Here is a 24,410-nt window from a genome sequence, read left to right as displayed (position 1 = left end):
TTAGAGCATTTGCACATGTCAGAGATGAAAGAGAGGCAGAATAAGTTGAATAAAGATAAGGACTCCTAGGGAGGACTGCAGAGAATGACCCCCTCCACACTCTGACGTGTTTTCCTGCAAAGAAAGTTAACAGTTAACGTTTTCCTTATGTAATTGCACATCAGTTGTACATAAAGAAAATTCTTGTGGTTTTGTTTGTGCTTCAGTCCTCAGGGTTTTGAGACATTTTGAGCACAAGGAAACAATTATTTTCAAGCATAAACAATTATATAATATACTGTACTATACTATACTATTATGTATTTTGTTAGTATGTTGTTAATATAAAATCATATAATCAATGAATCAATAATTTCTCTACAATATATTATTTATATGCTTTTTTAACAGGTCTCTGTGGTCAGAAGGTCCCATTGCAAACTGAGGGACTGAGGCAAAACACTACGGCAAACATGGATTCTTACAGTATAGTATAGTTTACTTACTAAGGCACTGTAGTCAAAACAGGAAGTCGGGCCTTTACGATATCGTGCATTGCTCAGCACTTCACATGGATTCTCTTCCTGAACTGTTTGTTTTTATTACGGGAAGTAACAGTGAAAATTAACTTAACTTGCCACACAAGATGGATGAGGTTTCCACATTCAGCAAAAATGAAAACAGAGTCTAGAGCGTCAGAGAGCATGTCAACGCAGAAAGGATACACTCTGTCCTGACCTGGGTCAATCTCTCTATCTCACACGAGCTGCAGGGCAGCGTCTCAGCAACAACAAAGAGCAGGTTGGTGTTTTCTATCCGCTTTGCATGGAACAGCCTGTAGGAGACAGTGATGGATATTTAGCCAACTCCATATTTATGGAGTGCAACACATTGTGCTGACATTTCAGAAAACACACCGTGAGCAGTTTCCACAGTCCTGCAGCACATTGTATGAGTGGGTGGTGTTTGTAAAGTAGAACTGGCTTTGGATGGTCACACAGCTGCTCTCCTTTGTCTCTAACCCATCAACAAGGACATCAGCTGAAAGATGAAAAACACATTCAAATTCAATTCAATTCGTTTTATGTGACATTTGCAACACATTTGCTGAGTTATTCTAAATGTTTGGTTTTTAATCCATTTTGCTGTACATTCAAATTCAGGATGTTGAATGCAGACAAGCTGCTGGCTATACCCTTAGTGTAAATATGAATTTAAAATGCTAAAACATTTTTTTGCAGACGTTACTTAGATCAATCACATTTTACTGAAAAGTCATTTTAAAAACAAAAATGAGACTAATTAATCTAAATATTTGTTTAGATAGTCCCACACACACCTTGATAGAGCCAACTGTTATAGGCCAGTCCGTACAGTAGCTGCTGGATCACAGACCTGAAAATGTGATCACATTACACCTCGTTAAAGAAAGAAGTGAATTCTGGAGACATCAATAAATAACAGTAAACACATGTCACAGCGACATCAACGCTGAGCTGAAAATAGCACTGAGGGGCAGCTGCTAAGCACACGAATTAGATTCGCCTTCCTGGTTTCATGTGCAGACGTCTGGACACCATTAAGATTGTTTTAAAGGGCACCTCACATGCTCCTGGTGTCATCTGATTTGCAGTAAACACAGTCTCACCATGCCACTGTGGATGTCCACCAGGCCAAGCTGAGGATGTCAGCGATGGACGGCTGCAAAAAACAGAGCAGTTAGAGAAAAGAGAATGTCACTTTAAAAATGAGCCTGAATCTAAAATCTGCACGCCCGATGTTTTCTCTTACCACAGAGATGCCTCTTGGTGCTGCACCAGTGTGGCTGCTGCTGACCGGTTCACATGCAGACTGGTAGTGAAAAGACTGACGGCGGCTGAAGATAGAGTTGTTGTACAGTGCGTGCATCAGGTAAGGGTCCACGTCACCAAAGAACAGGCCAATCTGTTACAAAGTCAAAGAAATGACAGCTGAACTGAAGAAGAAAAAAAACTGTGCATCTGGAAACTGAACCACACTTTGTTTAAATATATCCTTAACTGCTGGATTTCATTAGTTTCTTTTATTAATACTTATTCTAATCTATTGACAAGTGCTTCACATTGATCAAAACTAAGAGACAGACTCAAAGACTAATTAGGTGTTAAGAGCTGCTTACAAATTTTAAATAGGATTTTCAGAGGGATTAGTGGTACAGGAGGAGATTACACTGAAAAGACACTCAAATCCTGAAGACATAATTTCAATTCCTTATATACGGTGTACATATATAAGAAACACACAGATGTACCTTTTTCCAGTGATCTCTCTGATTGGACATGACCAGGAACCCACCGTCATCGATGAGATAGCAGAGGAGGTCCTAGAGATAATGTCACAGTAGAGTACATCAGGAGAGCTGCACACAGCAGCAGAAAACCTCAGAATAAAGGTTGTGATATTTAAAAGTGATTGTATAAACCTGCAGCAAAGTGTGTAAATCTGAATGCATGCTATGCCATTTTGAGTACACTTGATTATAGTTCTCTGAATGTTAAAACAGAATAAAGTCAATCACTAATCTAATATCATGGTTGATAACAAGATGGTGTTTGAAAGGAGGGAGGTCCTTACATCCGTGTTCACTTCACAGTCCATCTCACAACTCCTGGACGGTCCACACTGTTTAACAAAATATGTAATGAGACAATAATGTCACTTTTGAGTTAATTCAGTATTAGTTGGGTCATTTTTCATTACCTCTCACATTGTTCCGTACCTTGTGAGAGCCCTGCCTGCTGTCTGACACGTTGCTGGCCAGGATCTTAAACTTGTCGACCCATGCTTCCAAATCCAGTTTCACTCCGACCACTGAGTGATGCACAGCAGCCAATTTTAATAAAGAGGACAAAGCAGAAGCAGCTGAGATGTAATGCTGACTCCCACAGCGTGCGATACGTCACATCAACCTGTGATTTTCCACACAGTAAGTATTTTTCTTACCTGCAGGTTTGAGCAGTTTGCCTCCTAAATTAACTTCTATAGCTGAACTAACCAGAATTCCAGCTGTGCCATTGTCGGCACCTAGAGGGTCGTCCAGAGCTGTTCACAAACAAAACAGGTAAGTAAAAAGCTTATTCAAATTCACAAATGTCAGAGAAATATATAAATTGTGTTCAAATGAAGTTAACCATGTTTTTGTGACAAATACTTTGTCACAGAAGTTAAATGTTGACCTTGAGATGCATACGTGCAACAAAATGAGCAGTATTGTTCAGATCATGTGTTGGCTGTGACTGTAACCACTTTTTTCATTCAAAGATGTTAAAAGATGTTCCATACTTTTATTTTGTTACATATGCTCATCCCAAGGTCAAAAAATAAACTTCACAGAATATTTTGCAGTTGTTCAATTACAGCTATTAGCTTAGCACAAACATGTTGTAGTTCTGTGAAATGTCCATCGAGCCTATAGCTCACAAATTGACATATTCGTTTAAAAAACATATTATATCTAAAGTAAAAATATATATACAGGTGTCGTTTTGAAGGAATTATATGGAAGACTATTATTTCGATCAACATTTATAGTAAAGTAAAATTTGTTCAGTTACTCACAGGATCTCAGTGGAGCTCTGAACATGTAACCTCTGTTGTCAAGACTCCTCCTGTAGTAATTTGAATTAAAGGGTTCTGGGTCTTCATCCCATATCTCAGCAGCTCTGAACAAAAATAAAACAAATCATTAAATGTTAATTTGTTGATATTACTCTGACTGATTGAGTAAATTAACTACGTTACTCACATGTTGGGAAAAACCCGTGTTATTCCTCCATCTGTGGATGCAAATACAGCCAGGAAGCCGTACCTGTAAGAAGCAGTTCTTAAATTAGCAACTTCTGTGGTTCTGTCTTGCATGTATATACGTATATCGAGTTTTTTGCCATGTAGACAGGCTGTAACAAGCTGACTCACGAATTCAGCTCCTTGTTTTTCCATACACGAGAAGCCAGCTGCCCAATGATCCTAGAATCCAAAATTAGGTTGTGGATGAGGCCTTGGTCACCTGAGACATAATAAAAGCAGAAGATGTCATTGGTGTGTCCACGGTGTGGTAGATAAACTACATCTAACAACTGTTAACACATGTAACTCACACTCATCGGATTCTGGAGAAATATCCAGCATGAGTGAGAGGAAGTTCTGCAAAAACTGGGTGTTGTTGTCAGAAATTTGCAGACGTTTGCAGTATTCCCTGCAGAGAGAACACGAATAAATAAGAACCTGTTTCACTAACAGATAGAGAAAGAAAATTTTAGAGATTGCAGTCACCTCGGGGCCAGAAACACATGTCCTGATGATTCAAAGGAACTGGGCAGCAAAGACTGCATATCTGTGACAGAGAGAGAAAAGGTAATTATAGTTTTTCATCTCATCAGCTGTATGTGTCCACTGATGTATAAAGGAGACATCTCTCCCTGGTACTTACACTGGAGCTGCAGCATCACATCACTTAAATCTGCTTGGATGTAGTACTCATTGTAGGGGGGAAGTACCAAACCAAGACTGCAGGTGGCAGCATCCCAACAGCGAGGACCATGAAGGAGGAGGAAAAAAAAGACAGTGAAGCCATTCCTGTGTACAGAACTCACCAGGACAGAGATGGTGGATTCATTATTTGTAATTCAAAACATAGCAGTCACCGACCTGTAATCTGTGCCGTTAATAGGAGTCCAGGTGTAGCCTCTGTACACCTCATCAATATATTGCTACAAAAAAGATATCGTATTAGTATTCAGTCAAAGCAACTAAAGTACACCAGCGACAGTGTAAATAGTTTTACTTGACATGTTTACACTATGGTAAAATTTTAACAGTTTAGCTGTTTTAAGGATGAGTGACTGTGAGTTTTAATGTTGCAGTTTTCCTAAAACACGATACTCAGACTCAATTAATTCAAAAATCCTAACAGAGAAAACACAAGGCTATGATGAATCGCCACAAAACGTGTTTATGAAACAGGTTATCAAAGATTTCTTTTAACATATCCACCTCACCCAGATAATTTAACACTGTATTAAAATGTGTTAGTGAACACTACATTATATCTACAGTCAGACTGAAGAAATGTTTGAACACTTGCCTCATCAATCGACTTGATGAGAGTTTTGATCTGCAATTCACCAGGTCTTCCATCAATCATTTGACGTCGAATCTAAAGAAAGGAAACAGTCGCAGTTATGTTGGTCACATAAATGTTGCATGGGCCTTCAGTGATTTGCACAAAGCACTGCAGACTGCAGATCACCCTTAAGCATATAATGTTGTTTACAGGCCCCATTATAACTTTAACCAAAAGCTTTTTAGTTGTATTAGGTGCTCACCTCCTCTTTGTTGCTGTCCTCCACCTCTGCATCCAGAAAGTCCAGTGTCACAGGTTCAGGGAGGTTAACAAGCTGAAAGGAGCGAGTAGGAAAAAGATACTTTACATTAGAGTAACATCAAATGTTAACCAGCTATAAAAGCATGTTAATTATGAACTAAATATTAGCCAGCAGTGCTTGAAACACAAATAGACCTGTAATGTCCCCTATTTACACACAATGCAAATATAATTATTAGGTTAAATATACAGTAGTTCACCTTTGGCTGTAGATTAGGATGAAGGAGAAGGTATCCATTTGGATCAATGGCAAATATGTACCCATTGGCTCCAAGCTATTTAGGAAATAAAAAAGCGACAGTTGGAAGAAACAGATGGTGATAACGTGTCTGTCCATCTCAAGTACTAAAGAAGAATAAGGTGACTGGTAGTGGTGTTAATGTGGTGTACGTACATTGTACCGCGGTGTCAGTCGCTTTATCTCATCAAGGTGCACGTCGACTCCCATGACACCTAGTATCAGCTGATTCTGCAGCATATTTAAGTTAAAAGTTTAAGTAAAAGTGAAAATGAAATGATTATCACTGTCTTATCTCTATGGTAATTGTGAAGGTAAACTACAAACATACACCACAACATGTGATTATAACCCTTGAGTTTTTTTTGGCTTTACAATAAAAAGATAGATATTGTTATAAAGGAGCTGGTGTGTGGATTTTGTTGTTTGTTACAGCCAAGTTAGGTGTTTAGCACATTTAAATGCTGTGACCACAATACATAATCCAATAACCTTATGTACAGTACCAACCAGGGTAGAAATGCTTTTAGTTTTATTACCTGTGAGTTTCCATCCATTGTGAGATTAAATACAGGCAGGGTCCCAGTTACTACCATGCCAAGACCCTACAGATTGCGAAGACAAGCCCCAAACCATATATATTATAAGCATTTCAGTGCATATATAGTTTTGGTTTAATGCATTTACTATGTTTGCACAAATCCACCCAGTGGAGGTCCTGCATTCTCACCAAAGCATCCTGATACACATTGGTCCACTGAACTTGCTTAGCTTCACTGCCTGCCAGAACCATAGGACGTCCAAGTACATCAAGGTACTCCTGACAAAACAAAAGACATACGTGACCATCTGCAACCTCAGAACAACCAACATCAGCCCACAGGGATAATGGATGTGCAAACAAATGAAAGTAGATTTTCTACAGAGGGAGTGAACACCACAAGGGGAACTAGAAACAGTGAACTGGGATCAGCTGTGTCAGAGGCACTAGACAAACCCACCTGGGTGTTAATCCTTATAGCACAGATGGAACGGATCTCAAAATAGTAACCTGGCAAGCACAGAGAAAAAAGACAAATAGAGGGAGCGAGGAAGTGAGGAAATGTGAGCAATCAGAAAATAACATGAGTGTTACTTAAAAATATTCCAGATTTTACTAAATGTTACTAGAGCAGTGACTCAGTCTCTTAAATCGCACAGACAGGAAATGTAAAAAGCAATTCCAGAGAGCTGTAAAATCAAGGTATATGTATTTCCCTAGACCATCAGATCAGCCAAAAGACCATGATTCAGGGCTTGGCGGAGAGCATGATTGTAGTCCTGACTCACAACTCTGCAGTTGGCACTAAAGATGAAGATTTGCCAATTTTCTCAGTTACTGTAATTGTTCAATGCAGCTCAGTGTTTATTTATATGTAAAGTAGAAATATAAACAAATTATCTTGTGAGATGCTCAAATGATTGCAAAACAAATCCTTACAAACACAAGAGGCCCTGGAAAGATTTCTTAACTGAGAGTAAAACTGAACAACCGAACAAAACAAGACTGACCTCTGTGTGGTCAAACGCAGCCCTGTGAGCAACAGCATTAGTCAGGTCCGTTAATATGGTCACTGCACTTTATATACATTAGGCTCAGTGATTTATGTATCTGTTCTTAGTGCAGTTTTTATTTTGTTAAGTTTTGATGAAATAGTTTAAAGTATACAAATATTTAACAGTGCGGTCTGAATGTGCCTATTACAGCAATGATTTAAATAAACTGAAAAATTAAGTTTGAAAAACAGCAATCAAATAGGATTACAAGTGAGCTTTAGTAAATTCAATAACCACTAAGATGCCAATCATCCTGAGAGAATGGAAACCAGTCATGAAGTGAGAAGAGAAACTTATATTAGCTAAAAGTAATGAATAATAAAGTGTTGGATAAATTAAAATCTCTAGCTGCAGCCAATCAAAATACCACAAATACTTGACAACAATACCTGACAACAGTAACCACAAGAATAACAAATAAAAACAAATTAATTAATCACATAGAAAATATTGCTCACCTTTGTTGGTACATGCAATCCATTGTAGAGGTGTGACATCATAGTTGTGCTGACCCACAGAAAACGTGAATACTCGAACCTACGGGTGTACAAATAGTAAAAAATTTTTTTAAGTTACCACAGGGTTTATAATACAACATTGCATGGCTTTTATCAGAAAGTAAATATCAGTAATAATTAACCGTTTTGTTGGGCCAGTTGTATTGCATGAAGACATCCTGAGCTCTGTCTTCTCCTCCATCAGTAAACAGCATGATTATTTTATTGCAGTTAGCCCTGGGGACATTTGTCTTCTAAAAAAAACATGGTGGAGGAAAGTAAAATCGTGTGCCAATGCAGTTATTGACATAATCAGTCAATTAGTCAGTCGATCTAAATCATTTGTCACTTACATTCAGCAGCTGGTTAAAGGCAAAATGAAATCCCGACTTGTAATCAGTGGTGCCTTTAGCCTGCATCTGCTGCACTGCATCTTTGAAGATCTTTTTGTTGCGCACATTAGCCTGAACTAGATGCTTGAAGCAAGGAACAACAGCCTCGGCCTTCTCGTTAAACTAAAAAGCAGCAAGACACACAGTCAGGCTTCAAATAGAGAATGACTTCAAATGGAAGGAGAAAGGTGCAACAAGGCAAAGACAGAGATGTAAAATGGAGAATCGGAAAGAATAATAAGTGCAGCAGATACAAACCCGCGCCACATTAACGTAGTCATCATCAGACAAAGTGTCCAGCATTTCCATGACCGAGGCTTTGATCAGTTTTAGGGTGAGTCCACTGACACTGCCACTCCTGAGTAAACGCACAAGTATCACATGCTTAAATAAGATCATTTGATATTCTTCTGCAAGACCATGCAGCAACACAAAAATCACTTCTTACACTGAAGACATACAGAATATGAGCCCTGCTGCTAAATATGATTTGATTGTGTGTTGTTTTAGGCACATTCTGTGCCAATAATTAAAACCTAGTTGGAGCACAGGTCAGAAAAAATTAGCTCAACAAAAACATCAGTTGTTGATTAGATAGAACATTTCCAGATAAACTGAGTTTTTTTTTTAAATAATCCAATAAGCCTATTTAAAAAGTTCAGTATGATTAACATGCTAACAGTGTATTCTCTCTCTCTCTTTGCCTGCATGTGCTCAAAACTACACATGCTTCGTTGGCAGAAGACTGCAGCGAGGAAGCATGCTGCTAAACTTGCAAACACCAAAAACCTCGGTGCTGTGAAAAATATTGACACACACTTTCCTATTTGTACATTAATAAATGGCTGCCTCAGAGGAGAACATGATGAATATGTGATGAGCAAACACAAATGTTTTGAGGGCTACTCTCCTATGTTCCTCATTCTTCTCAATAACAGATTTAACCTTGCAAAGAGAACCTCTGAACAACACTTTATCACCACAGTGAAATACAATGATGGGAACAGTGAAATACATCCTACTGTCAGAGCCACTACAAAAACAGGAGAGAGAACTTTCTCTGATTCATGTTTAAGCATAAACACTTCAACTGTCAGCTGGTGGGACTTATAAAAGATATCTTTATCTGTAAATTATGAAGCCATAGATAGCTGCCAGTTAGTTAAACATAATGCTGAGTGTGTCCAGTGTTTCACCCTGTCTCAAGGTCTTCATGGTAATACAACTAACTGACTGATGGATTCTTTTTATCTAACACACGTAAAAATGGCATCAATTGTCTTATCTTGCATATTTCCCAAAATATTGTACTATTCCTTTAAATAGTGAAGGGTCTGCCGTAAATCTAATGGCTCTTTAAACTGTAGCAACAACACATCATGGTACTTCTCTGATTTAAATGACCCTCTTATAAAAACCAATCAGATTTTGTTCTAGTGTCTGATTCATAGTACAACAAAATGCCAACATAACCGACTGGCTGTTCACACGACAATCAGCACGAGCCATGCTCTCAGCTGATGCTGGTGCAGAGTCAGAGCCCAATGTACTTTCCTACTGCAGCTTCACTACAGTCTAGCCTCTTTCTGCAATACTCATTGCTCAGGCAAGCTGGACCAATGGAGCAAAGGAGCGAGCTACTTGTGAGTAAGAAAGAAGTGCAAGGAATGCTGAGAAAAATTTTTCAACAGTTAATTATTTAAAACTGCAGAGAAAGTGAACATTTTGCTCTGCAGGGACACAGGTAGTAGTAAAAAACACATATATGTTTTGCCTGTATAATCTATTTTACATTTTTAAGGAAGATAATTACTGAACACAAGATATATCTTCAAAGTAGCAGTAGCAGTTACTTACACATCGACAAGAATGACCATATCTTTAGGGGACGAAGCACCTTGGATGTACCTGTGACACATGAAAATAGATCTGAACATTTTCACTCTCTAAATCCACTGCGCATTAAATATATAACTGTGAAAATTTTAAAAAGCAACATCACTTACCATGGCCTCCTCCTGACATCATATAGGTCAATTTTATCTGGTGCTTTCCAAGGAGTAGCTGTGTAAGTGAAAGACAATGACTTCTTCATGCTGTTAAAGTACGACTGAATTTGTGTTTATCACACAAATATTTATTTAATAGGACAATGTTAACTCTTCACATGCAGCTTTGGGACTGGAAGCACAAGACTTGGTTGTTGAAGCTTACCTGGGTAGTAGCGGGTAACTCCCGTCGCACTCCCGAACGCTTGCCACAGCAGTGACGGATCCTCCCGACTGTTCTCCATGAACACCTTCTCCAGCGCCTGAGTCCAGTTCAGCTCATTCAGAATGACTGGAGCTGATATGAGAAGAATAAGACATGATAGACACGCTCCTTAGAATAAATGAAATCACATCACAAATAACTGAAACTGAAAAAAAACAAACATTCACAGTACACTTGCCTCCTTTATAAATATCTGTAGGAATCTGAACAGCTGTGTAGGAATAGTTGACATTATTTTTGAAGTTTGGGTCATAAACAAACTCCAGCTTGATATGAGAGGGATTTTCCACCACTCCTTCTCCATCCATCGAATACTATGGGAACAACAGAAAGCGTTTGTTGCCTTTTAAAAAACACATTTCAATAAGACACTTTCAATTTACAAAACATATAAAATATTCTTTCTGCCGAAAACCCTGAGTAAGTATTAAAACATCAGTTTATTTGACCCTTACTCACATAATCCAGCTCAGCTTTAGAGTCATAATAAGCCATGTCGAGCTCCTAGAACAAAACAAAAAAGGCTTCAGTGTTGACATGAAACAATAGAACAATAATTGCTAAAACATTTTTCACTAGCATGTAACTGTAATTATGTCTATCTACGCATGTCTCCATATCTTATATCAATTTGAACCTGTTTTACCTTGTTTAAAGCTGGAGTCACAGATATTTGTGGGAAATCAGTGTTCTCTCATTACTACGCAAGTGTATGCAACAACGTGCTCCACAATATAATTAATACGTTTCTACTACAAAGACTAACACAGTCACACAGATGCCAACCTGATGATACAACGTCTGGTATACTATGTACCATGATGGCAGGACATAAAAACACACTGATAGAAAGTAGAAAAGCAGCAAAAACCCCCATTTGTGAAACTGTACCCACCAAATGTGCACTTTTGTTTTCTGCGCAGCGCTGCCACATTATGAATCAGTAGACAGGCTGTAAGGCCTGGGTAGCGGCATCGCCATCTGTTAGTCTTAGTTTTTACAGAGACCCAACATACTTCATGACATAACATGACAACTCTGCTGTCGCCATCCAGCTGCTACTAATAAAGATCTGTTCTCAGCAGAGAACATCAGACATCAGTGACGCCAAGAGAGACATTTATATTAACGCCTCTTGATGGCTCTGCTTCTTTAAATCTGAGCCTGTCAGTAATTCAGTCTGGTGCCAAATGTGTTACCTTTGGCATATGATGAGACATGTATTGGTTTATTGGATTGTATTTATGTATTATTGAATACATTCAGTTCATTCCTCATCAGATTTTACTGTGTTATTTTTTTTAATCTCAACTTTTAAGTAAGTGTGCTAATGTGGACAGAAAGTTGTGTTTTATCAAAATGTTACTACGATTGTATAACATTTGTTTCTAGTTATCTTTTGAATGACACTGTACACGCACACTCTACCATCAAACTGAATGGATTTTTTGATTTTCACAGAACAGAAAAGAACAAATTAACAGCAACTGTATCTGGTTGCGACGAATGGATGCGATTAGCATGCATCAGAAAATAGTCAACAGTGTGTGAAGTCTGCACAGTTTTGAGTGAACGAGATAAAAACATGTAAAACCACCAAACCGGCGTAGTAAAATGACAGGGACATTCAATGCCTCCGAGAAGAATGTGAGAAGATGAGGTTAACCGCGTCTCATTTTGTTGGGCAAATGAAACAGACCGAGTGGAAAAGTGGCATGCCAATGTGTTCAGCACTCGACAGAACCACACGGATGAGTGCACTCAGTCATCTGTTTCACCCAGCCGAGTGCTCAGGGATCTGCTCGGCTGACTGGTGTAAATGTTCTTTCTCAAGTCATCCCATTTAGACCAAAAGCGTTTACAGTCATACCCGTCTGGTTTCAATAACCCCAACTTTGTAAAATTCCACTATGTGAAGATGAACTATATGAACTATATATATTCAAAGTGTAATTTAATAAGTAAATAGAGAATTAGTTTGAACAAAATCCTCAGTAAAATGATTTCTAACAGTTTCAGTAAGTGTAAATATAGTTTTCAGGTTTTACCTTGATTCCATCCTGCCACAGATGCTCTCTCTGCAGCCGCTCTGCTTCACTGGCTAACCTCTGCACGATGACAACAGAGAAATACACACATGAGGTGCGGGTGTAACAAACAATCAAACAAGCAAATAAACTGTGAACTCTCTCAAAAACATTAAATACTTTCTGGCATTGTGTAGTTCTTTTGTTTTGTATTTTCCAGAGACTGTAGCCATCATATTATTCATATATATATATAAAAAAAAGGACCTACTGGATATATTTTATCTGCAGCTGAGGTTGTGTGGAATCAACCTACTGTTAGCAATGGTTGAATGCTTAGAATATCTCTTTATTAAATGTTAAGTCATCAAGTGTTGCAAGAAAGATTTACTTTGTCAGGAACTCATCCACAGCTGTCCCAGCTGGATCTCCCACACAGCTAACACACTAACACAGACTTACATCAAGAGCTTTGCGTTTCTTGGCCAGGAGCTTTTCTATATCTGACGCCACTTTCTCCACAATCCTCCGGGGCTGATTCTTTACCAGGCTGAACCGTCTTCTTTCTTCATTGTATATCTGTCAATTTTGAACGGACAATGTTAAAAACGTCACAGCTGTTAAGTCTGTGTCTCCTCAACTAATGTCTTTCTAATGACTTTTATTGTCCGCGCTAACTTAACTGTGTTCCCACTAATGCAGTTTGTTAAAGCAGTGTTATCGTGGCGATATTTGATATTCTGTATGTGGTAAAACTAAAGAAACAAACACACTGAATCTCAACATCTCGGAGCAAACCTGAAAGCAAACACAGACTTATAATTCAAAGCTCATGAATTTGCAAAAGCAAATCCTTTTCATATTTAAATACTGAGGACACAGGGGAACCGTCACTTGTCGTGTTTGTGTGTTTAATCCAAATCTAAATATGGCTCCTTTCATGTAATCCATTCACACACACAGTGTCTGTTGTCTCTGGAATAGTTTTCACAGCAGAATCACAATTTCAAAATGAGACAAATTGTCTTTCGACCACAAAGTGGAAGTTTTCTTACTCATGTTTCTTAGATTTTTTTAAAACCTTAAATTCTGATTCCAAAATAGTTGCAACACTGTATAACATATGTCAAACTAAAGGGAATGCAATGCTTTGCAAACCATTGAAATAAACAATTTTTTATTTATAAATAAAATTGAACAAAGACAACATGACAAATATTGATTAAGAAATGTAATTGATTTTTGAAAAATATGTGCTAACTTTTAATTTAATGGCAGCAATTAGTTTAAAATAGACAACAAAACACTGTACCAAAACTCCTGGTTTAACATCTTACAACAGCTCAGAGAGGTTGAGTCTTTAAGAACAAAGCATGAAGTCAGGTTATGACTCTGTAAAAGACAGTGTAGGCAAACGGTTAAACAACTAATTTAAGTTTTATCTAAAATTTGTTCTTAAAAAATCTATATAAAAAAAACTCTATGTTGGATTCATGGCGTGTCCTTAAACCACAGATTAGCTTTTACCTTTATTCTTATATTGATAAAAGACGGTCGTAGTGGGTAGTGTAGTAGTTGTACTGGAGTACAGTGGCAAGAAAGTATGTGAACCCTTTGAAATTTCATGGTTTAGCCATTTCCAGTGATGCCTTTAAATCTTTTTCTGTCACTCTGTTGTTGTTTCTTTACCTCATTAATGAGTGTTTGTTGTGCTCTTGGGGTCATTTTGACTGCCCGCCCACTTCTTGGTAGAGTAGGTACAGTCCCAAAGTGTCTCCATTTGTAGATTGTTTGTCTAACAGTAGACTGGTAAATTTCTAAAGTCTTTGACATCACTTTGTAACCCTTTCCAGCTTTATGTAAATAATCAAATATTGATTGTAGATCCTCTCAAAGCTCCTTTTAGCAAGGCATGGCTCACATAAATGTTCTTCTTGTGCGGCACAAGCTCAAAAAAGTCTGAGTGTTTTTTGTCAGTCAAAGTAGCTCTAGTCCACACCTAAAGACTAATTTTCTTCCAGGTATGCTGACACATGACTCCAGTTAGCTTTTAAGAGGTTATTATTCCAAAGGTTCACATAACCTTTTCCATACTTGTTCCACTAGGAGGTTTTTATGGTTGTTTTCATTACAATACATTGTATTAAGAGGTGTTTCTAACATTTTGGCCACTTGAAACATGAGTGAAACTATTAACCATTTATTCATATGTCTGCAGATTATTTTCTGTCAATGGCCTAATTAATTAATTTCCGTTTAGCTTTTTGGTACAACCTACATATTAAAAACCTATTTGAAAAGAAAATATATGTTTACTGTTCTGATTTGGGCCTAAAGCTCACTGCGAACTGAAAGAGCCAGAACCAGATGTTCTTTTCCAGAGGGCCTAAAGTTAAAATAAATTAGTCCACACGTGGAAACACATCACAGAAAACATCAGAAGACATGAAATGTGGCCTCACAACATATTCCTTATGATTTCTTACACCAGAAAGTGTTATGGGAATAAAAGCAGACAAAGCTGCGTGAAATTTTATTAGAGACAAATTTCTTCTTCAATTTTACTTCAAACTCAGTTATGATGTAAAACAAAATAATATAATAAATGCATTAACCAAGAAGCATTTGAAATATTTTGCTGTTGTTGTCTCATCTCTCTGTCGTGTTTCTTTTAGGCCATTGGATTCTTGGACCCATGAGTAAAGACATCTAAGAGATGGTGATGACAGGACAGGAGGAGAGACAGTGACCTGGATAAATGCATTTGGCAAAGCCGCACACATACTGCATAACAGCTTTCACCCTGTAAATGGACTTCACCAATTGAACGTCAAGACGTCCCTCAGGTTGTGTACTGACCAGATGCTTTATTGGCCCGCGCCGCACAGATGGAAACATGCAGCAAAGAACTCTATGAATCTGTGAAGAACTAGGTCCCATTTAGAACATATTCAATATGTTGTACAGCAGATAAAACTTAGGTAACTTACTTTTATTAGCCATGCTGCAGACATGGCTGTCGTTACAGTTATATTATTTGTTCTGAAATGTCTCAGTAACTATCACTAGATGGACTGCTATAAAATTTAGTACACGCCCTCAGGATGAGCTGTAATAACTTTGGTGATGACCCAACTTTTTCTGAAGCATCATCGTCACATCAAAATGTTTATTTGGCCAGTCCTTTGACTTCTGATTGATGCGTGCTGAATGAATAGCATTTATGCCAGGTCACTGTATGTTGTTCTTAATCCTAATAACATGCTACATTAGGATTAAGAACGTAAGCCAGCAAGTGGCAAAATAATCTAAAGCTGAGCAGGGCTATATCACAGACACCATCAAAATGATCTACAAATATAAAATCATGGATTTTTATTGGCTGAGAGATTGAAAATGACATTTTATTTAAGTTCCGGGCATTTCCAATTTGTACTGGTCGCTCCATGAAGAGTGAAACAGATTCGTAGTGTTTCAGGAGCATGGACGAATTAATGAAGACTGAATGAACAAGTGAGTCTCACATCAAGGCATTACTGCAGGCTGTAGGCTGACCATCTGCTCTGCTGTGACACAAACAGAGAGGACACGTGCCGCTGCTCTCTACTGAGGGAACGCCCCCACACAGCTTCCCAGAGAAGGGCTCTCTTGCCCCCTACAGATAACATTTGGTCCTGTTTTTTGGCCTTTGGCCTTTGGCTTTTCAGGGACAACCCATTCTCCCCAAGCACCTGTTCACATCAATGAAGATATAAAATAACTTTGATAACTAATTAGACAAGTAAACAGTGATTCTGGTGGGCAGGTTTAGGAGATCCCACAAATTCTAAACAATAAATAAATTCAACTAACAAGTAATGTCTGTGTAGTAAAAGCCTAACATTCCTTGTTCATCTGCGCAAAACACCTCCACTTTTTTTCTTATACTATTTAAAACCTTTCGTAAATAAGACAAACACTGTTACACTGAAAGACATTTTTCATTATAATAAACCTGGGGGCGAGTAGCAGGGTACAGTCCATCACAGGGCTAACTTTAAACCAGATTTTTCATTTACATGATTATAAATCATTACAGTAGAGAGTCGCTGCAGGAATCAGATCACATTAATGCAAAAGATAATGTACCTGCCTTGTGAATGAACTGAACAAATTAGTTCAGCTGTCTGTAAATGTGAACTGTGCCACTACAGACACCAAGCACAGGCATTAAATGATCATCTTATGAAACGTCTGAATTAGTATTCATGAATGTAGGTGTTATTAAGTTCATGACTTCATAAAACATAGATATTCTCTTCCAACCACTGTAGGCGTGTTCAAGTATCTATTTTGCTATATGTACAAGATTGATAATTATTGCAAACAACGCACAAAATGCCAGAAAGATTTGCAGATGACATTTTAAAAACTGAGGATACAGCCTGAAAACGGTTGAATATGACAGCTATTACAGAGTTTTATGTCTGCCGTGGAAAACAGGAGCTTCTGCAACTGTTTTTATTGTTTTATGTAACTATTTAAATTTAGCTCTTAAACTGGATTGGGAATGGATTCACATCTATTCTGCACACTGAGCCATCTTCTCAATGTATTTCTTATTGTGTTTATGCAACATCGTAATGAGTAAGAGCAGTATACTATAAAAAAAGAGCTACACACTCACCCCTTTCAACTGCTGAGCTCCAGTGATTTGTTGAAACACTCTGTCAATCTCCTGCTCGATTCGCCTGGCCCAGTGCATTATCCTGTGGATAAACATCACAGACTGTCAACACAAACAAATAAAATAAATCTGTGTGTGTGTGTGTTTCACAGATCTGTGCACATTGCATCCAACACAATTTATAAGGTTACAGCAATCAAGATATTAAGTATGGAGCCAAAAGAACACAGAAATATGATCAATAACTAAACAATGTCCTCAGATCAGCAAGGTCTTTTAAACAGTAGAATATGTAAATGTGCCTGATTACCAAACATAACATAGATTCAGTAATTATTCTTTTGATCATTTACCAAAAAGAAACCTTTTCTGGAACTATATAAAATCACACAAGTTCTGGAGTACTTCATTTTAAATGGTCTTTAATGTCCATATGTACTATTAATGGATTTTGAGCTTGTTATTAATACAGTATCAGTTCAAGGTCATGTTTTTTCTTGCTGCTCTAAAAGGAACATTTACATAATATTATTTAGATTGTCCTAGATAATAAGAATACAACAAATTGGTAAAGGCAGCAGTTTCCATTTGGGCACAGAACAAAGAGCTAATGTATTCTTCACCCAGCTCCTGCAGACTGCATAATGGATACTTATCAGCAGAAGTCTGCCAGTTTTACTCGTCCCGCTCCACTTTCTACCTTGTTGACTTGGTTTGTGTTGTGCAAACTCCTTTTAATGTAGCAACATCTATTGCTGGACACAGATCCTGTGTTCACAGCATGAGCTGCTTTTTGTTTCATTAGACCACTTTAGGTTTGAGAGTTCCTCAAAAACCACAACATCAACATTGGAAACCAGTGATATCAACAATTCCAAACACTGCACCTGATGATGGAGGACTGCCAGCACCAACACCGATAGAAAATGTTTTTTTTACCTATAACATTTTTTATATTTTATATTGTATTAGTTAGTATTGGTTATTTCATTAATAAGCGTCCAACAGCATCAGAGCTTCCACCAATCTCTCTTTTAAATGTCAACTCCAACACATGAATCACACCCACCAGAAGCGCCAGATCCACCACCAGCAGCTAATTCCCTCCCACACAAATACCACAAGCACCATCCTGGATGTTAAAGTGCTTTTAGTATATGTTCATATCTGTATCACCGTAGATAGAAGATAGATTTAAGGCCCTTTATTTAAAAAATATAGTTACAAGCCTGTGAGTATAACAGTTTGTAAGAACTGGGCTCATTAAAACAAGAAACATTCAATCAAAGTTCTGCACCAATAATAGATAAGAGATTTTACAACAATATTTAGTGAATAAGGGAATGGCATTGAATTGACTAAAACAAGTACAAGGACAGTAAATTGCAAGTGGTGGAAAAGTTGCCAGAGTTTAATGGGCTCGATAGTATTTAAAGTAAATACAAAGCAATCCATCCAGCAATTAAAGCAATCCATCTTGCCAAAATGATTTCTCAGAAACAAGAATTTTACAACACTGGTGGCGATAACACACTCTTCTGTGGCAATACACAGAAGAGTGTATAAGAGTATATGGATTAATAGCACTGAGATGTCATTTAAACATGAAATGGGAAAATATATCCGAACTCTATCAGGCCACACGTTTCTTGTTATTTTTATTCATTCTAATGTCTCTGTTGAACATTTTTGTGAATAAATACAATTTGCCATAATGTTAATTTTGAATCAATAAAACAAAAACAGCATCTTGCTGCCTTCACTGAGCATTTGACTAAGAACGTTTCACACCAGTCAACATTAGACAAACAGGACAATCTGTGCTCTTTCTTCTTGCAAAATGAGATCTCAATGATAATGTAGCAATCCTACATAACCTGTCAGCACAAAAGCAACGCACTGCAGTATAAGAACTAATGTCTTTCATATTCAGTGCATCGATGCCGTGCTGAAGCAAACGTTATTAGCCACTGGGAACTGAGCTGCTTAAAATGCATAACAGACATTACAAGACTAAATACTGTAGTAAATACTATTATACTGCTTAGGTTACAGTCTCCCTGAATACCTAGATGTTACCATGTTGTCCTCAAGAGACCCTGAGGTTCATTGAATGGATGAAGCCTCGATAAAGATTCAGTGCCCTCTGTTCACCTGCCTCCCTTCCCTTTCATTCTTCATTCACTGGCTGGAAAAGTGATCCTGTCGTTCAGTCTGACGAAATGGATTCAAGAAGACGTTGCGGAGGTAAAACATTTAGATGAGCTTTCTACCTAAAGAAGTGTGAACAAGGAAATAAATCTTAATACCCAGAAAATCAGCCTGGATCCTGTAAGTGCTCAGAGAGTCGATCCATTATCGGTCAGACAGCTTCCAGCAGAGTTACTAGACAACATTACAGATTAGAGTCTTGTTGGGCTTGTTTCTAGTGTCTGAGGAGCCACAAATCTTGTCTTAACTGTCCAGATCCACAGGAAGACACAGTTTTTCTCCACTGAGTCTCAGATCTTTTCTCACTACCACACATCTCTTCTTTAAGCAGAAATGTACTTTAAGGCTTATGAAAGTAACAATGTTAAAGCAGCTGTTTAAAAACTAAGATGTGAACTTTCTTTTTTTTAAGTACTGAAACATCAAGACCATCGCTCTAGACGCCCATTCAGAAAACATGACTGAACACCAGTCAAAATGTCTTCGACGAGCACAGCACTATTTAAAAATGAAATTATTTTTCAGCTTTAGGCAGCAGCAGAAAAATGTGAGGAATCCACTGAAAAAGAGCGGCAGCAGGTAAAACCTGTGTCCCTTTGTATACTGACAACAGTGAAAGTAGCAAAATAATGAAAACTTGTATTTTTTGATTAAACTATTTAAGATACTAGTCATTATGTTTAATTTTCTATTAAGCTGTCATCAATACAATATAATTTACTTGCCCTTAACTCAAGGTCTGGCTGATCAAATTAAAATGATACTGTGAATGAACAGTTCTGTGGTGAGTAAGCAACTAGCGATTTTCACACGATTCAGACTTTCACAAGCAATTGTAGGATTCTACTCAAAACACACAATCAGACTATATACCCTCTATCTCACATCAAATGGCGTTCTCAGATGCATAGCATTTTTGAGGATGATGAACATCAGCCTCTATGCTTCTTTTGCTCTTTTAAAGACCGATGTGTGCCGTACAATCCTGCAGGTTCATCACATCTTGTAATATGGGTTTAATAAAATCTCAGTCACAATCTGTGTTGTGTAATGTCAATTTTGAAACATGTCTGATGCAACAAATGTCTCATTTACTTGTGTCATGCATCTCAACCTCGAATGTTTTGGAATTGAAGCAAAACTATTTACTAAAATATATTTAAAAGCTTATCTTTAATCAAAGCAATGAGTGTATGTTGTTCCCTTTGTTTTTACGACTACCTGTGATGCAGCATCTCACTAGAATAGGTGTGCATTTTCTTTTTGCTTTACACAAAAATAGTGCTTACTTTGTTATATCGATCAGCCTGTTCGGCACACCTTAATTCAAAATTAATGTGTAAAACATCAAATTTGATAAAGGGCTGTAGGCCAGAGAACTGCAGAGGTAACTGTGTGAGTCAGTGCAGCTGAAGCACAACCTTAAGTTTTTTACTGTGTGCTCAGTTTCCTCTCGTCTGGAGCCCTGTGGGACATCAAACAACTGTATCGCAGTGCTGCGATGAGGAGACTGAACAACACAATGTACTCAGCTTCTACTCTGTTACCTGCTACACTCACACGCCCCTGGGATGTGAGGGAGAGAAGCTCAACGTGATGTGACCCATATTCACTTGCAGCGGAGAGAGCGAGAGGTTGAAGGGTGGAGCAGCAGCATGACAAGTGGAGTAAAAGAAGCAGATAGAGGACATATTTATAGCTATATGTATATGCGCTACATCTATCTATCTATCTATCTATCTATCTATCTATCTATCTATCTATCTATCTATCTATCTATCTATCTATCTATCTACCATGACATTTGTTGTCACTTTCCTCTCCCTCTTTATGGTCACTTTATGTTTATTTTCTGTTGTCATGTGTTTATTATTACATGTGTTTCGTGTTAATCTCTTGTAGTAGCTTTGTTTCTCTTTTTGGTCGTGTTTCACCTTTTTGTGGTAATTTATCATCTTTTATCTGAGCTCTGTGACTTTATACAAGAAACATTTACATCGTTAAGATGCTCTTTGCCGGCTCTTGCCGAAGTTAGTATTTAATTAACAAGCAAATTAGTCAAACCACTTGGTTAGGGTTTGGAAAAAACTATGTTTGGGTTAAGCACTGAAGAAGCAACACTGACTTGAACCACAAGACTGTAAAAAGTATGTCACCCAAAACAAGCAGTGCTGAGATTATAATTCAATTAATTGTTTTGTCAATTAACAGAAAACTAAAAACAAAACAAAATTAACTGTTCTCTTATTAATCTAAGTTCCAAAATGTAAGAATTTGCTGGTACTGTCTGTTTACTGTGGCTTGCTTCTTAAAAAAGGTATTTACAGACTATCCATTGAGCTCTGGAGGCTTGTGACTTTTTATTACTACTTTACTCTCAATAATCAATCTAGTGGTTGATTTTCTTCATGCCTCCATTTGTAAATGAAAAAGAATGAATTTAAACTCATTTTATTCTAATTTACTTTGTATAATGTATACAGGCCTGGTTTGTATCTGTTTATTATTCGTGACTGTGGAGCAAATTGAAAATATTAAGATAATATCAAGACAACAAACACAAGGCTCTCCAAATATATAGACAATGAAGAGAGCATTAGCTTTGTTACGCCTAAGTAAAGCAAATTAGTATCTATCTATCTGCAAGGATAGAAATCAAGGGACAGAAAGATTAAAAACTGAAAAGGGTAAGAGGGAAAATGGAGAAAAGGGTAGGGGGAATAAATCCTCAGTGCTGCAGTATTAATTCTGAATTGGAATAAGATGCTGTTCTTCAGTCTGCTTCATTTAGCTTACATGAAAAGACCCAGGGCAGAGGGCTATGGAGCTGTTTCAGAGCACTCAGCAGAAAAATCGACAAAAATGAGAAGGAGGAGGAGAGAGGAGTAGCTATACCCTACTTGAAATAACCCAATTCATCATAAAACACACACACACACACACACACACACACACACACACACACATACACAGCTCACAGATTTATAGAGCCCCTCTCCTAATTGGTAAATACACCTTGGCTCTCCAGTGGTGATTGGTCAGAAATCCCTCACTGTTTGCCCCAAAGATGAGTGGACCATCTGGCCTGTTCCTCCCTCCAGAGCATCCTGATTGCAGAGCCTGGAGGTGGGCCCAGAAAACTGTAGTCTCAAGTAAAGTGCCAGCTGTACTTAACAGCAACGGGTTAAAGGTTATGAATGAACTAAGTACATGATCGAAAAAACAGAGGAAATGCTCATTGTAATGCAGCGTTTAGTAGAAATTCACTCCTGCAAGCACACCTTCATTCTTCTGTGCAGCATAACAGGCCTGTTACTAACACTACTGTGCAGCAGCAGTACCAGTCGCTATTGTAGTCATGTTGATTTACTCAGTAGGTTTTAGGAAAGGTGAGAGTTTTGCAAAAGGAGGCTATTTACTTCAAAGTCTGCATGGCAAAATCTAGTAGGCTACTCGTGCACACAGCAAGAGGAAAACCCTGCAAAAAAAAAAAAAAAAGTCCTTTTGCAGTTTTAGCAACTGCACTGACTTCATGTCGCCTGTCGAATACAACGAGCCTCTGACTACTTTAACTGATTAAAGCCAGCCTTGCCATTAATTAACTTAGAGAAAAGTACCACTTTGCAGAACAGCTCAACATTGTTGTCATTATTTGTTTTTTTTTTTGGTTTGTTTTCTGATTGACAGGATTGGAGAAATTACAGTAACATATGAACATTGTTAATATGAAGCCATATGCAAACACATCTGTAGCCTCCAGGCTTCAGAGTATCTAAAAATAAAGGTTATGACTTATTATTTGATCACGAGACCCACATACAACAAATTTAATATCAAAGCCAACCTGATAAATAAACATGAATGAGGTCTTCTGTTTGACATAAAGAATGAAACATGGCTCATGTATGATGTGAAGCAGCTCTCCTGTGTGTGTCTGTGAACTACACCTCACACAGCACCGAGCTTTAAATACCCAGCATTTACATTGATGTAATCGCCAACACTGTCAAATTATGTAACAGCACAAAATAAAAGGGTGACTGAAGTGTCTTTTCACACCAGAGCTGAGTGGACAAACCCAAAGTTGTCTCTCATCACAGCTCCACGACGTTTTAAATCGGGGTGCCCGTCACTTACGTGTATTGCTGGGGGAAGGTGAGACCCTCTGCTCCAGGCCACGATGCGCTGAAAATCAAGATCATCTGGAGAGATACCAAGCAGACGATGCTGCAAGACTTTTTGCCTATCGCCATTTTCCATTAAAAATTCTCGTCACGGGGTTTCGGTGCGTGAATGAAACGCTCCAGACTGTCTCCGGGGCATAAAGAGAGCTGTACCGTGAACGTCCGGCTCCGTTTCCCGACCACTTTCTGTCGTCAAGTGGACGCGGAGGAGGCAGGCATTGGCCGTGGAGGCATCGCGGACGGTGGGAGATGCACTAATGCAGCTGCCAAGACACTGCAGAGTCTCTCCTCCTGCTCCCACATACACTTCCACCACAATCACACAGGCCGGCGCGTCCACGACACCCCCCTCTCTCTCTCTCTCTCTCATCAGCAGCCCGCGGATCCAGGCGCGTTCACGACACCCCCCTCTCTCTCTCTCTCTCTCTCTCATCAGCAGCCCGCGGATCCAGGCGCGTTCACGCTCACCAGGCAACAGAGGAGCAGCAGAAGGATCTAGTTTGGCTTTATTTATCTCTGCAGAGCCACGTGGGATTTGTCATAGGCATAAATATAGTTTTTATACCAGCTTGACCGAAAGCCTGCGTTTGTATGGGCTACTGTACGCCAGGAGGATGCAACAGTTACAACAGTGAAAGGTCCCTGAATGCAGCAAAAGGAAAAAAGGAAACTGGGTAACTACTATTTCACTACCTCAAGGCTGCATTACTAAGCCCCAGAAGTCTGGTGTTCCCTACAAATCAGCTGGTTTTGGTAATTTAGTGAATATACTGGCTTGGTATGATTTCACATTGAAATGACTTGATAATCAAATAAACTAAAATGTTATTAAGAATAAGAATAAACCAATGGTTCCTTATAATTATGGCTTATAAACCCATTTACAAAAACCTAGACCTGAAAGAAATAACTGATTGATTGATC

The 24,410-nt window shown here is 38.2% G+C and overlaps 1 protein-coding gene across 1 annotated transcript; it reads right to left on the bottom strand.

Moving 5' to 3' along the window:
- On the bottom strand, nt 1–23,748 carry LOC113153434 (voltage-dependent calcium channel subunit alpha-2/delta-2-like). Its single transcript, XM_026347060.1, is given in 38 exon segments — nt 1–114; nt 486–568; nt 705–814; nt 897–1,020; nt 1,319–1,374; nt 1,628–1,680; nt 1,771–1,923; nt 2,270–2,341; nt 2,593–2,640; nt 2,738–2,829; nt 2,962–3,060; nt 3,577–3,680; nt 3,764–3,826; nt 3,934–4,024; nt 4,116–4,213; nt 4,291–4,351; nt 4,448–4,524; nt 4,666–4,727; nt 5,102–5,173; nt 5,343–5,414; nt 5,602–5,676; nt 5,796–5,870; nt 6,179–6,244; nt 6,370–6,459; nt 6,641–6,690; nt 7,694–7,772; nt 7,876–7,986; nt 8,086–8,247; nt 8,383–8,482; nt 9,982–10,032; nt 10,131–10,188; nt 10,339–10,470; nt 10,577–10,712; nt 10,858–10,902; nt 12,447–12,506; nt 12,888–13,004; nt 17,092–17,173; nt 23,440–23,748. Coding segments are annotated over 38 exon segments (3,309 nt in total). The 5' UTR covers nt 23,556–23,748.
- Between the last annotated feature and the right edge of the window lie 662 nt (nt 23,749–24,410).

The sequence above is a fragment of the Anabas testudineus genome, chromosome 5 (assembly GCF_900324465.2).
Source record: "Anabas testudineus chromosome 5, fAnaTes1.2, whole genome shotgun sequence".
NCBI classification, from domain to species: domain Eukaryota; kingdom Metazoa; phylum Chordata; class Actinopteri; order Anabantiformes; family Anabantidae; genus Anabas; species Anabas testudineus.
This window is presented reverse-complemented; position numbering and strand designations above follow the sequence as displayed.